General features: G+C 41.2%; 1 protein-coding gene across 1 annotated transcript in view; it reads right to left on the reverse strand.

The window, feature by feature from the left end:
* Positions 1 to 3,513: 3,513 nt before the first annotated feature.
* Positions 3,514 to 13,591, reverse strand: part of MGAT4D (MGAT4 family member D) — a 22,112-nt gene continuing 12,034 nt past the window's right edge. Inside the window, exons 7-14 of the mRNA XM_031062597.1 lie at positions 12,771 to 12,882; positions 12,091 to 12,221; positions 8,054 to 8,161; positions 7,060 to 7,253; positions 5,985 to 6,063; positions 5,799 to 5,877; positions 4,699 to 4,811; positions 3,514 to 3,540 (exon numbers count right to left, since the gene is read on the reverse strand). Of these exons, the coding sequence (XP_030918457.1) occupies positions 3,514 to 3,540; positions 4,699 to 4,811; positions 5,799 to 5,877; positions 5,985 to 6,063; positions 7,060 to 7,253; positions 8,054 to 8,161; positions 12,091 to 12,221; positions 12,771 to 12,882 (843 nt within the window). The remainder of the gene's footprint in view (positions 3,541 to 4,698; positions 4,812 to 5,798; positions 5,878 to 5,984; positions 6,064 to 7,059; positions 7,254 to 8,053; positions 8,162 to 12,090; positions 12,222 to 12,770; positions 12,883 to 13,591) is intronic.

Raw genomic sequence — 13,591 nt, forward strand, 5'->3', positions numbered from 1 at the left:
AGGGGGGCTGTGATGGTGTGGCCGCGGGACCGGGACGGCGCCCGTCGCTCGTCCCCGCACAGCTGCAGCCAGGGAGCCGCCAGGATAAAGAATTTTCCAACCTCGAATTAACGAAACCCTTAGTTACAGCGGGATACTCACCCTGACGCTTGAACATACGTGCCGCGAAGCAGAGGGAAATAAAAACATTTTAAATAAGTTACTAAAGCCAAGTTCCTATCTGCCTCTTGTACTGAAGACAAGTGTTGGCATGCCCCTTTCAAAAGTCCCTAAAAAGATTTAAGACGAGAATGGAGACATATCATTCAGTGAATTGAATAACTGTGCTTCAGTGAAAATCAAAATTGTTTGAATCAAACATTGTTAATATTGAACTGTTCAAAGTCGTATGCTTCTTAACTAACTTTTAATTAGTTGTTTTCATTAATTGTAAGCAATGCCTGCTTCTAGCCAGCACTAGTTTTCTTCACAGACTCTTACTGTGATCCTTAAATCAGTGAAACCTTAAGTTTGCTAAAACGAACCTGACAAGCTTCAATAAACAGAGCCAAAGGCAACCAAAGATTGGACAACTGGGATCTGAAGTCTGTGGCCCGTCAAGGATATTGAAGTAACCAGAAGACAGAGAGGGGATTAATGCCTGAAAAACTGGGGACTTATTATCCGAGAAAAAGATGATAAAAGGACTAAAAAAATGTGGACGAAATTAGCATGAAGAGCATGAAACCAAGAGAGGATAGAATACTAATTAATGAAGAGAATTATGTAACTTGGAACCAATGAGCATTAATTCCTTTCGTTGCTAAAAATGTATAAATCAGTGAGGAAGTTTTGTCTCTGTGCCAGCACAGAAGCTAAAACTGTCAGCTGCACACACCTCTCGGCCAAGAATAGAGTAATGCCTTACTCCCTAACAATAAAAAAGGTGAGTGTTGAGGGAGTCGTATTTTTCCCAGTGTTTTCAGAGGATTTTTGGTAACAGAACCAGCTTGAAAATTGTGGTTTCTTACCACACAGACATTTAACATGATTAAGTACATGTACGACGAGCCTGAGGTAGACCTTATTGTAGAGATTTATCTTTTAAACCATATTAAATTACTGAAGTAAAATTCCCCACTCAGTGAGCCTGGTGATCTGGTTTGTAATCTGAAACTCTTCTCGGGGTTATTTTCTTCACTTGCGGTTTAACCACCTTTGGTTCTGCAAGTGACAGTCACAATGCCTAGACTTCACAATCAGTGGCTCATAAAGTTGGAGGAAGTTCCTTCTTCCCTGGGCCTGAACTATTCAGCCTTTGATCTGGCCTTGGAGCTGTGGAGTTCAGCGCACAGATTATTACGTGGAGACCCACAGGTGAGACCTCGCTTGCAGGGAGGAAGGGAAGCTGCAGGTGTTGTGAAACCCCTCCTGGTGAACAACCCAGCTCATTCCCTCGCTCCGGCGGCTGCTGCCAATAGCACACAGAAGCATTCAGTTGTTGCTGAAGTATTCTGCCACTGCACTCCCTTGTGGTAAACTTCCTGGGGCAAACTTGCTTTTCCTCTATTGCTTCTTCAGTGAAAATCCAGAATTCCTCTTAGGAGGTTCTTTTGATTTTACAGTGGAGCTGTGGTTCTGCAGACTGCGCAAGAAACCTCTGCTCTCGCGAAAGCACGGGGAAGAATTAATGGTTCTTGTGAAGCATTAATTATTTACAGCATCAAGTAAAACCTCATTTACGTCAGAGTGATGAGAAGGGTATTGTCTGATTTACGGTTATGTAAAATATGTAAAAACAGAAACAAGGAATGAAGCACCAAGCTGGCAGCACAGAATGGAAAATTTCACTTTTTCCTAATACAATTTCAAGTATTCTGATAAGCTTTTGAGCGTGAAAATACACTTCAACAACTAGAGAGAAATCTCATTTTACTGTGAAAATGAGATGTTTTGGGAGCAAAATCTCTTATTTTATTATATTCTTCGTTTTCGCTGATTTAAATAATTGCTGTGGAATTTCCTCCTTAGTGACCCTGCCCTGTAACAAGTGAATGTAAGGCACCCTGAGTGCAGACCCTACTCCCAACAGCGAGTCTGCTGCAGTGAGAGCAATGGCAAAATAAGGTTTTATGTTTTCACTGTAAGTGCTGAGGAGCCAAGGTGTCCCTCAGTGTGCCTCCAAGCATGCTGAATTACTGCACGAATTTTTAACTGGCATTAAACTCCTAACCTAATGAGGGCTGCAATATTTGTTCCAATATATGCATGTACATACATCCACACGCTCATATATATAGCACCACAGTATATAAACAATCCTGTGCATAAAAGTCTAAATAAAGTAAAATAAATAACCAATAGACCTCTAAGCAATATTATCAAAATATTACTAGAGGTTGTCTTTGAAAAAACCACTCTCCTGAACTGTTTTAATGCAGAAAAAAAGAAAACCATCTCATTCTAAATGAAAAACACTGTGGCATTAGGAAGACAACTCTACATTAATGTAACCCATTCCATACAAATCCACATATTGCAGTTTATTTCCTGCTGTCAGGATGCAGTGCCTGTGCAGGGGAATGAGGGTGCAGTCGTGCTTCATGTGCTAAGGAAGTGATCTGGAATTCTGACCATTAACAGGTAGATGTCCAAGGCAGATGCTCATTTCCCAAAAACTTTTCAAATGAGACTGCTGTGGTTTACTCTTTGTTTTCAAATTTATGTTGAATTTGAACTTGTGACAAGAATTGAAATATCAGTACACGCTGGTTATCTAATTCCAGGATCCAAAATTTTATTTAAATAAATTTTTCTTTTTACAAAAATATAGTTACACATATTACCTTATTTTCTGTAATCAATTCAATGCACAATTCACTGAGAAGTTATACAATCTTCCAAAAAATACCTGTTTAAGTTTCAAGTTATTCGCATGATAATTTGTAGGTAATTTTTATTGAAAAAAATATTTAACATAACTTATGGTACATTAAGGCTGAAACACATTTATATTAAGCTCGAGATCAATTTTCATAACATTAAGTTGTTCCTGTGAGCTACTTTAAATACTTGCAATGAATATTGACAACTTTTCCTTCAGTTCTAATTTCCCTACAAAACTGACCAGTGTTTTTAATGGAGTTGAGCACCGTGTTCTGAATATTTTTCAAAAATGCCTGTATTTTTATTTCTGGTGAAACTTCTTACACCTTTATGCTTTAGTCCCTGAGGCAGGCTGTAATGCCTTATCAATTGTTCGTAATAATATCTATTTAATGTTGCCAAACTAAGGTGAGATTTTTATATATGAAATATTACTCAAGAACACGTTTTAGAAATTACTAATATTCTTTTCATATGCCTTGTCATATAAAGACCTAAGATTTATCTCAACTCTTTCCTAATACAGAGTATTAATAACTAAATGTGTATGGAATTGATCTTTTGACCCAGTTTTTTGTTTTGTTTTGTTGAAGTCAGCCTTGTTTTCAAGAAATACATAACAAGTGACACATCAAAAATGTATTTTTTTCAGTTTTCAGATGTCTTGATAAGTACCTGGAAAAAAACAAAATCCATTATTTTCTAAAATCTGCAGGATTCTGCCTACGACATTAGTTTTTTCCCTTCTTCCAGCTACGGCTAAGTTTTAAGGCTGCAGTAATTATCTTCAGTGACTTCTGCTAAGAATTTCTATTTAGGACTTTCTGACATTTAAACACTTGGGAAAAACTTGGAAGAATTAAAAATCAGAGGCTCATCTGAAAATGTTGACATAATGTAATTAATGTCGAAGATGGTGACTGAAAAGAGCTTTGTTTGTCAAAACCTGTAGGGAGAATGGTAAGGGGGCACAGTATTCCCCAATGAGTTGCAGCTGGGGCCAATTAAGAACAGGTGGCATATACACCTGTAAGCAATTAGGTACAATGGCCATAAAAGGGTGGAGTCAGCCAAGGAGTAAGAGTAAGAGTCAGAAGCCTGCAAGGAGCAGAAAGAAGACTACTACAAGGAGAAGGCTGCCCGGGAGAAGGCTGCAGCGAGGACCAGGAGAGTCCCAGAGAAGGCTGCTGCGAGGACCAGGAGTGAAGAGAAGAATACCAGGACCCCAAGAGAGGGTGAGGACCAGGAGAGTCCCTGGAGAAGATAGTGAGTTCCCCCAGAAGGGATGAATAATCCCAGAAGAAGACTGACCCCAGGAGGGTAGACCCCAGGAGAGGGTTGGAGAAGCTTTGGACATGCCAGGGCTCTGTGGCAGTCTGGTAGCAATATCCTTCATTGGATCGCTGCTGGATTAGCTGCAGATGCTTCTGGCTGGGTGCATTGGGAAAAGCCCCTGGAGGGGATGGACTCTGTTGTTGTGATGTATTGCTGTAATATAGAAGTATTGTTGTATTGTGTATACTGTTATAATGTATTACTGTAACGTATAAGTATTGTTGTAAACGTGTTTAATACAACAAAAACCCAAGTCCTAGCAAGTCCAGTTACAGCACTGCAAAACTGGACAATCATCCTGCATGAGCATTTCCAGCACTTTCAATGAAGTGTGTTTAATTTCTCTCCTGAAAGTAATTAGCATAATTCTTCACTTGTGTTTTCCCACACAAAATTCTATCCAAAATGAAATATGAATGATTACCAATAGTATACAGTTGGAAGAAGCAAAATTCATTCAATAATGAAAAATAAAAATGCTTGTACTGCCATGCTCACCTCACTCAGTATTGCCCAGACCGGAGAGTCAGAGCTGACTGATAAACGAATGGCCTCTATTCTTCCTATTGCCTGACTGATGCTGCCTTCTGCTGTGCCATTTTCAAAAGCCCCTGAAAAAAACCCACAAGACCCATATGAATGAAAGCACTTCCAAGCAAACTCAGTGAAAAAGCTCTTAATTACAAACTATAAATTAAATCCAGGAATACGTTAGGGAAAAAAATGCTTTGGAAAAGACTTGTGGGTTGAAATAAGGACAAGGAGAGATCAATCAGCCACAAATTACTGTCGTGGGCAAGCCAGACTTGACTTGGGGAAAAAAATTACTCATGTCAAAGTAGCGTAATGAGAAATAAAATCAAATCTTAAGAACACCTTCCCCCAACCCTCCCTTCTTCTTGGGCTAAACTTTACTCTTGATTTTCTCTGCCTCCTTCTGCCCAGGTGTGCAGGGGGACAGGGGATGGGGGTCATGGTCAGTTCATCACATGTTGTCTCTGTTGCTCCTTCCTCCTTAGGGGAACGGCATCCTCCCCCTCCTTCTTCACTGACCTGGGTGTGTGCAGGGCTTTTTCTCTCATGTATTCTCCCTCCTCTCTCCAGCTGCAGTTGTTGTTGCACACAGCTTTTCTGCCCCCTTTATAAAATGTGTTATCCCACAATGGGTAACACATCCCCTCACTGATGGATTCAGATTCAGCCTTGGGCAGTTGTAGGTCTGTCCTGGAGCTGGTGCCACTGGCTCCACTGGACAAAAGGGAAGCTTCTGGCAGCCTTTCACTGAAGCCATGCCTGTGGTTTCCCCCCAGCCCAGCTACCAAAACCTTGCCATGCAGAACCTTTACAAGGACCGTAATTAGTTCTCCTTCTAATTAGATGTCTTGGCTTTTGCCACTGGTGATATTTAAATCAAAATAGGAGAGTCATTGATCAGACGCCATGCACTACAACATGCAGTAATGCAAAGGGTTTCTTTTCCTTACTAGTTCACCTTGGAATGTTGAATTTATCAAAGAGTTAATGAAATCCTTAAGAGCAGAAACATTTTATATGTAGGAACAAAATTACTGGGTTTGAAGTAACAATAAATAATTTACCTATTTTTAAATATCCATCTTTGGTTGCTGGGTAGTTAAATTTACTTCCATTGTGAATCAATTCTTTTCTTAGCGTTTCCTGTAAAAAATAAAACAATAACATTTCAAGAAGCATTTTCTAGGTTATGACATTTTATGCTGAATATCATTCTGAAAATGAAGTATGGTTCTAAACGAGAGACTTACATCAGCTGGCAACACTTCCACAGTAGTGTTAAACAGTTTATCACCAGGGTGCTCCATGTTTCCACTTCTGAACAAGTACCTGATGATAAAGGTGTATTATTTCCAGGTATTTTATACTTTAGAAGAGTTCTGGGGGAGTAATTCTTGCCAGTTTTGAAGGAAAGTTTCAGATACCTTTTCTTTATATATTTTGGGCTATAGAGAACAGAAATAGCCCTTGAAACTATAAACCAAACCATAATGTAGGATTTTTATTTTAAACAGAACAAATATTTAAACCATCTTTCTCTGGGACCACAAAGGCAAGTGTTCCCCATTTTTAGTGCTCAAGTTCCAAATAAATTAACTGTCCATGTTTAAATGGCTAAGGAAGATCTGCCCTCTGATCTGTTCCTGTAATTGTAAGACTGAAGTGGAATGGGCTTCTGGAAGGTGAGTGGCAGCAAAAATTTCTGTTTCTACTAGGCCATATACTACATGCCAGGAGAATTCCCCTTTTTTTATCAATACTGGTCAACTCAGGTGCTTCTAAAGAATTTCCTTTATAGCCAGTAAGCAAGAGCATTGACCAAACGACAATCCAAGCAAAACCATCTAAGAATAAAAATCCCTGTTTAGTTTTAAATTTCTGTCATTAAGAGTTTTTAGGGTTTTAGATTCAAAAAGAACACCAGTGTTTACTGTAACAACTGTCATTCACTGCAGCTCACTAGGTGGAGGTACAGACCTGACATCATGCAAACAGACTTTCTCTTGGCAACTGCACAAATAAAGCTTTCCCTGACACCATTGATGAAATTCATCAGCTAAAAACAAATTCCTTTGAGAATTAGCATGTAAAATATTTACCTGAAGAAATAAAAGGAAAAAAACTCAGAAGCTCTTTAACTACCAATGAAGACATGTATTTCAGGAGGAGATCTGCTCAAGAAGAGCAGATAAATAGTAAATCATGCTGTTTTTTTTAGTAACAAGGTTTATGCAAACAGTTGAGCGCCGATAACTTCAAAGAGAATCAAGCATTTCCAAACTGGATATATGTAGGCTTCCATGTTCCATATCATGTAATACTTACTTTTCAACTCCTAGTGGATTTAAAAATGTGAACCTGATGTAGTCACCTGCCACTGGAGCTAAGGCCCAAAAGCAGTCTTGTCCTTTGTAAACTTTTTCCAAGGTATATTGCTTGTATATTTTTAGGCTTGTGTCCACTTTTGCAGGTGGATTATTATGTGCTTTATGTAGCAAAATTTTTCCAAAATCTTTATCCTGTTGGTATAAAAAAGTGCATTGATATCTGTAATTAGTACAGGAAACTATTCCAGAAAATAATCACCTCAGTGTCAAAAAATACACCATCTATTTTAATACATATAGAATATTAATTTCACTGTAATCACTGGGACTCGATGTTACAATTTGTAGACAGAGCTGTACTGATTGTTTCTTAGCTGCCAAGATTTAAAAATAAAAATCTTCACAGGAGGCCATTTCATAGTTGTCTAGGATGCCTTGTGCCAGAACATGGGATTGCTGGGCTCTGCTAAAGGCTGCGTGAATCTCTGCTCTGATCCAACTGAGAAATCTTGTCACTCTAGATGGCACCATCAGGAGATTCCTGAAGTCTGGTTCATGACTGCTCATGTGCTTATCAGATGTGTGGTTTGCCCTCCAAACTCTCCCTAAAAATCTGTGGCCATCAAGTTAGGCACACCTTTGTCCTACCTTCTTAATTGTCCCTCTTACTGGGGATGTGAACTGCTCAGGCAAAGCAAATTGTCATGGCTTTGTCAGCATGGAGCAGAGCATCTGAAACCTTGTGCTGTGAAGAGGGCTCCTACAGGCCATGAAAGGCTGTTGAGATGAGAGATTCAAAGGTGTTTGTGCAGGAGCAGTGCTCCACCTGCAGCTTAGATGCCAGATCAAAATTCTCTACCAAACCTGCAGGACATAATTGCATATTGAAACGCCATATAATGCCAAAGATGTGGTCCTTGAAATTAATTTGAGAAATAAGTCAGAACACAAGCATATAATGTAAAAATATGGCATTAATTTCTTGTTCTTACTTTCAAATTCTGTATCTTCCCAGCCAATGATGAGAAAGTTCCCATATGCTGAAAGAGAGATGGCTTCGCACGGATACGTAACTTTGACTTTTCCTTTTCACAGTGCGTCTAGAAAGAAAGCAAAAGGGAGTGAAGGATTATTTAACCAAGGAGAGACAAGCTATGTTCCATAAGGCAATTTCATTATGTAGTTAAGAGTGTGGGTTCAGATTTTGTATCCATATTTAAATGAGCAATCCTTAAATTAACAGTCACCTTCTGTCAGATACACTGTTTCTAGACCAAAACTCCTAATTCCACTCATGCTGTTATTTAGATTTGAAGGCTCAATCACCAGTAACTCATGGATTTCTGAACAGTAATGTGATTAATCACTTTCAGGGTGACAAAAATTGACTCAAATCTGAAACTGACTGATTTCTTAGCTGTTTCTGGCAAACTTTATTTCAACTTTTAGTCTTGCCAAATCATTCTAATGAAACTATTTTGACCAAAACTGACCTTCTTAAGAAGGATTCTGGTTATATTTCAATATTCATAATTTTGCCTCTTTCTGTTGTGTTTGGCAGGCTCTAATGTATTCTAAGTTATGGATCTTTTATCACATAGTTAGAGAAAGCCCTTAAATACTGTTTCAACCATGATTTCCTGTTTTACTACACCTGGGACATGACATATATCAAGGAATTAAATAACTATAATTGGTACTAATCTTGTAGTTTCTTGATATTTGAATGATAGCAAACTACTTCTTTAAATATAATTTTTTTTCTTTGTATATATAGAGCATTGCTGTCTGATACAACGACACAAACATGCCACAGTTATTAATATGACAGTGAAGCATAAGGCAAGGAACAAAGCAAAGAGCTAAAATGAGACTCCCTGAGTTGTACTCTTGGTGCTGCCACAGAATTATTATATGAGTTTGGAAGATCATTTAACTTTTCTGTCTTCCAGGTCTCAGACCTTAAAATTTGAGAGGATAATGTGCTTACCTCTTCCATCAAGTGCTTTCAGTTCTATAAAAGAAAAATGTTACATTAAATACACCAATGCCTTCTAAAGCCAGAAGCGATTAAGTCTTCACTCAGCTGGCTTAAAACCATCAAAACTTATGAGGGATTTATGGTTTCCACAGGAGTACTAATTAAAAGTTCAAAATGCCCTGGAAAGCTATTAAAAAAACTAAGTTGGTTTTTTTTGTCCACAGCAGATGTTCAGCAAAACAATGTAAAACCACAATACATTGTGTGCAAATTGATTTACTGGCAAGTCTTTCTCTAAAAGGCACTGGACTTGAGTAAAGAAGAAATATTTTTAAGAAAAATAATTTGTGACCCTTTACTGACAGGATTTGCAATTCCTCCCCTGCAATAATGCAGGCTCTAGAATGTCTTGTTTTATGCCATGGCAGCACTACCAAAAGAGCTGCTCCTGGCAGCAGCTGAGAATAATCAGTGGCATGAGGCTGCTGTGGTCATTTCTGCAGAAGCTGAGATAAGGCTGTTGTTGAGGCAGGGCTGCCACCCTTGCACCTGCAGTTCCCACTGCGTGTGACAGGCACAGGCCACTGCACAAAACCACAGAATGGCTGGGTTCAAGCAGCCTGTAAAGATCATCTTGTTCTGAGTCCCTTTCCACTAAGCCAGGTTGCTCAGAGCCCCATGCAGCCTGGTCAGAAACACTGGATGTGGCATCTACACCTTTCCTGGGCAACCTGTGCCAGTCACTTACCACTCTAACCATAAAAATGTTATCCTTCTATCTAATCTAACCATACCCTCTTTCAGTTTAGGACTCTTGCCCCTTGTCACAACACATAAAAAGGCTTTCTCCCTCTTTCCTACAAGCTCCCTTTAGATACTGGAAGGTGCTCTATGGTCTCCCCTGAAGCCTTCTCTTCTTCAAGCTGACTCTTTCAGCCTGTCTCCAGCCCTCTGGTCCTCTCTGTGGCCTCTCTACCTGCTCTAAGAGGTCCATAGCTTTTTTGTTTTACTGGGGACCCCAGCAGTGAACGATGGTCCACAGGAGGCAAGCGTGACAAAGTTTCTGAACCATGCAGAGATCTGATGGCTCTGACCATCACAAACTGTCTTTTCTTGGTGAGCAGATGTAGCTGAACCTTGATATGTTAATAGTCAGTCCAGGCTGAAAATTTGGACAAGGTTGAGAAGTGGGCCCATGGGAATACCACAGGGTTTAACAAGACCACGTGCTGGTGCAGCACCTGGGTTGGAGCAACCTCCAGTATCAGTCCAGGCTGGGGATGAGCAGATTGAGGGCAGCCCTGCCCAGAAGGACTTGGGGGTGCTGGTGGAGGAGAGGCTGGACATGCCCTGGCCATGGCACTCACAGCCCAGAGAGCCAGACGTGTCCTGGGCTCATGCAGAGCACAGGGGAGGGAGGGATTCTGCCCCTCTGCTCTGCTGAGAGCCCACCTGCAGTGCTGCATGCAGCTCTGGGCTCCCAGCACAGGGAGGACATGGACCTGTCTTGTTGAATCCAGAGGAGTCCACCAGGGTGATCAGATGGCTGGAGTGCCCCTCCTGTGAGGAAAGGCTGGGAGAATTGAGATTGTTCAGCTTGGAGAAAAGAAGGCTTTGGAATTGCAGCCTTTCAGTACCTGAAGGGATCCTGCAGGGAACACACAGACAGGCTTTTTATAAGAGCCTGGAGTGACAGGACAGGAAGGAATGGACTCCAGCTACAAGAGAGCAGGTTTGGATTAGCTGTTAGGAGGAAGTTCTTTCCTGTGAGGATGGTGAGGCACAGAAACAGGCTGTCCAGGGAAGCTGTGGATGCCCCACCCCTGGAGATGTTCAAGGCCAGGCTGGATGGGGCTCTGAGCAACCTGGTCCAGTGGAAGGTGTCCCTGCCCATGGCAGGGGGTTGGAACAACATGATCTTTAAGGTCTTTTCCAACCCAAACAATGCTATGGTTCTATGCAAACACATGCCAAACATCCTTCACCACAGGATGTCACACAGAGACCTCAAACAAGTGCTCTGCTGACTCTCCTGCGTAGCACAGCGTGGGATCACTTTGTGACACTCTTGGTTGGTTGCAAAGGAGAAGGTGTGAGGAGCTGCCAGCCTACCCTCTCTGGTGCCTACAGGCAAGTTCACTGCTTTAACCTGTCAAACAGAGAAGGCACCACAGCTGGGACCCCCAGCCTCCTCCCAGTCTCCATTTCCTGCATTCTCACGACCAGTCCCAGCAGGTCATGCCACTGGTCATTCCCACCCAAGGGCCATGGGACACTGATTTGTCTCACTGGGTTTTCTCTACCCACAGCAATTGAAACTGCAAATGCAGAGGTGAAACTCAGTAGAAGCTTGGGGACACCACTCTGCTTTGGCTCGATCAGAGCAGACTTCCACAAGCTGCCTGCCTGCCTTTTGGGAACACAGCTTCATTTTAGGTAGAAATCAGGTCTTAGAAGATGGAACAGCCACAAATAAAGTATTTCATCTATTGGATGGAAGTTGGCACATGTTAGATCTGGAATAAGTGATGTCAGCATAATAGCATCTGGTTTTTTATCTGTTTTCACAGGCAGGCAAGAACTGAAATTCGTTTCTTGAGGCACACTCTAACTCCTACGAGCTGGCCTAACCCACAGAGCAGGATTTAAAAGCTTGCTGCTATCTGTATGAAGTGGGTCTGGACACTCTGCAGTGCATAACTAAATCTAAAACCAGGGACCTTCTGCTATCCCCAGAAGTCACCTATGCTACAGGATAAAACTTGAAGCTTGCTTGTTCTGTTCCCCTTAATCTCCTGCTCTGCACAAGTCCTGTCTGTCTCTTCCTGCTCCTTTATCAACACAACAGTAACACGTGCAAATCCTGGAGCAGGAACTGGCTGCACCAGTTAAAACTCCTGAATCCCAAAACCCAAGAAGAAGCAGAAACTCTGGGCAGTCCAAAGTAAGTTCAGTTTGAGAGACTTATATTCCACTTTTTGAAAATGAATTTTGCCACTGACAGTGTTTGAATGTTATTCATCTTCATAGGCTCACAGTTATACTTACAGCATCCTTTTCTGGATTGCACACTTTAACCCAGAGCAGGTGGTCTATGAGCCAGTCTATAGGCTTATCCTTATAAAACATGAGAAAAAATTCCACTATGAGTGGTAAGTCTTCTGATTTAAACAATTTTCCTGAAAGCAAGACAAGAAGTTATCTTTTTATTGCTATGCAAGAATCACCAGCTTTATGTTTAAATGTAATTTATTTAAATAAACATTTAAGCATCACACCAGCCTTGCACACATGAATGTAATTATGATATTTAATGAAAAACTTCACATAGAACCTGGCTTTGAAGAGTTCTGATCATCAGCCCTTTGATATGGGATGCATATTCTCCTCCACAAAGAAAAGGAAGTTTTTGGGGTTTTTTATAGATCATTCAAATTCCCTTCTTGAAAAGAGAACTACACATTACAGGGGCACATAGTTCCCTGAGGTGGAACAACTGCCTCCTTATGGGAACTCAATTATAGATTCTGTGCTGAAGAGACTCTGTGTTAACAAGACAGTTTTAAACAGAACAAAAAGTAAACTACTTTCAGAGGGCTGTTTCCTGAAGAACCAAGGAAGTTTTGATATGCAGGCTCTTCCATGCTTTGAGATGTGATTCTGACTGAGACCTTTTTGATCTACACAGCTCCAAATGCAGTTGATCCCGCTGAGGTCTTAATACTTACCAATAAATCCAAGCTGAGAGAACTCAAGAACCATCCAATCCTGGGACTGTTGAGCAGCAAAGCTTTTTATACTTTCAATAAAATCAGGTTTGGCTATAATATCATCTTCCAGCTGGGAAGGGGGGGGAAAAGCAACAGAAAAAGAGAAGGCAAGCAATGATTGTATTGTTTGCAGAGGGGGTGGTGGCATTGCCACAAGCAAGTGAAAACTGTGTTGTGTTTAACTGCTGCACCACATGTACTGAAGCTGTGCCAAACTACAGTGGATTGGCATTTAGTTTCTACATATATCTCTGGTTTAGTGTCAGTCATTAAGTAATGATCTGCAGGAGTGACCATAACACCATGGGTGCTTCTCCCTTGTTTGATGAAGGGGGACTCCCTGCCTTAAAGAGATCCCACTTAGAAGAAAACATTAAGCAAACAGACAAGAGGTTAAGGAAGACAACAATAAGCAGTTTGTTCTCAGGTTGTATAAGCACTGAGAAGCGAGAGGAGCAAACTGTCTGAGAGGAAAGGTGTCTGAAAGCTCCAGCAGCCTGTGCAGACGTTGTCATTCAAGCAAGGAGACTGAGAAGGAGCGTGGATGGTCACTGAGATGCCTGCAGAAAGCAGGCTGCCCCAGGGGACGCTGGAAATGAAGGGCTGTGCTCTGTGAGTCCCCCGAAGGACAGGGAGACACAGAGCTTTCAGATGTTGGAAAGGCCAGCACAGAGGGCAGCAGGAGAGCCAGCTGAAGGGTATTGGAAGAGGAGACTGACATCCATCAAGGAAATGGGAAAGACATTGGCTTCATTTCTGCACAAGAACTGGGCATCTGG

This window comes from Geospiza fortis, unplaced genomic scaffold, assembly GCF_000277835.1.
Source record: "Geospiza fortis unplaced genomic scaffold, GeoFor_1.0 scaffold35, whole genome shotgun sequence".
NCBI lineage: Eukaryota > Metazoa > Chordata > Aves > Passeriformes > Thraupidae > Geospiza > Geospiza fortis.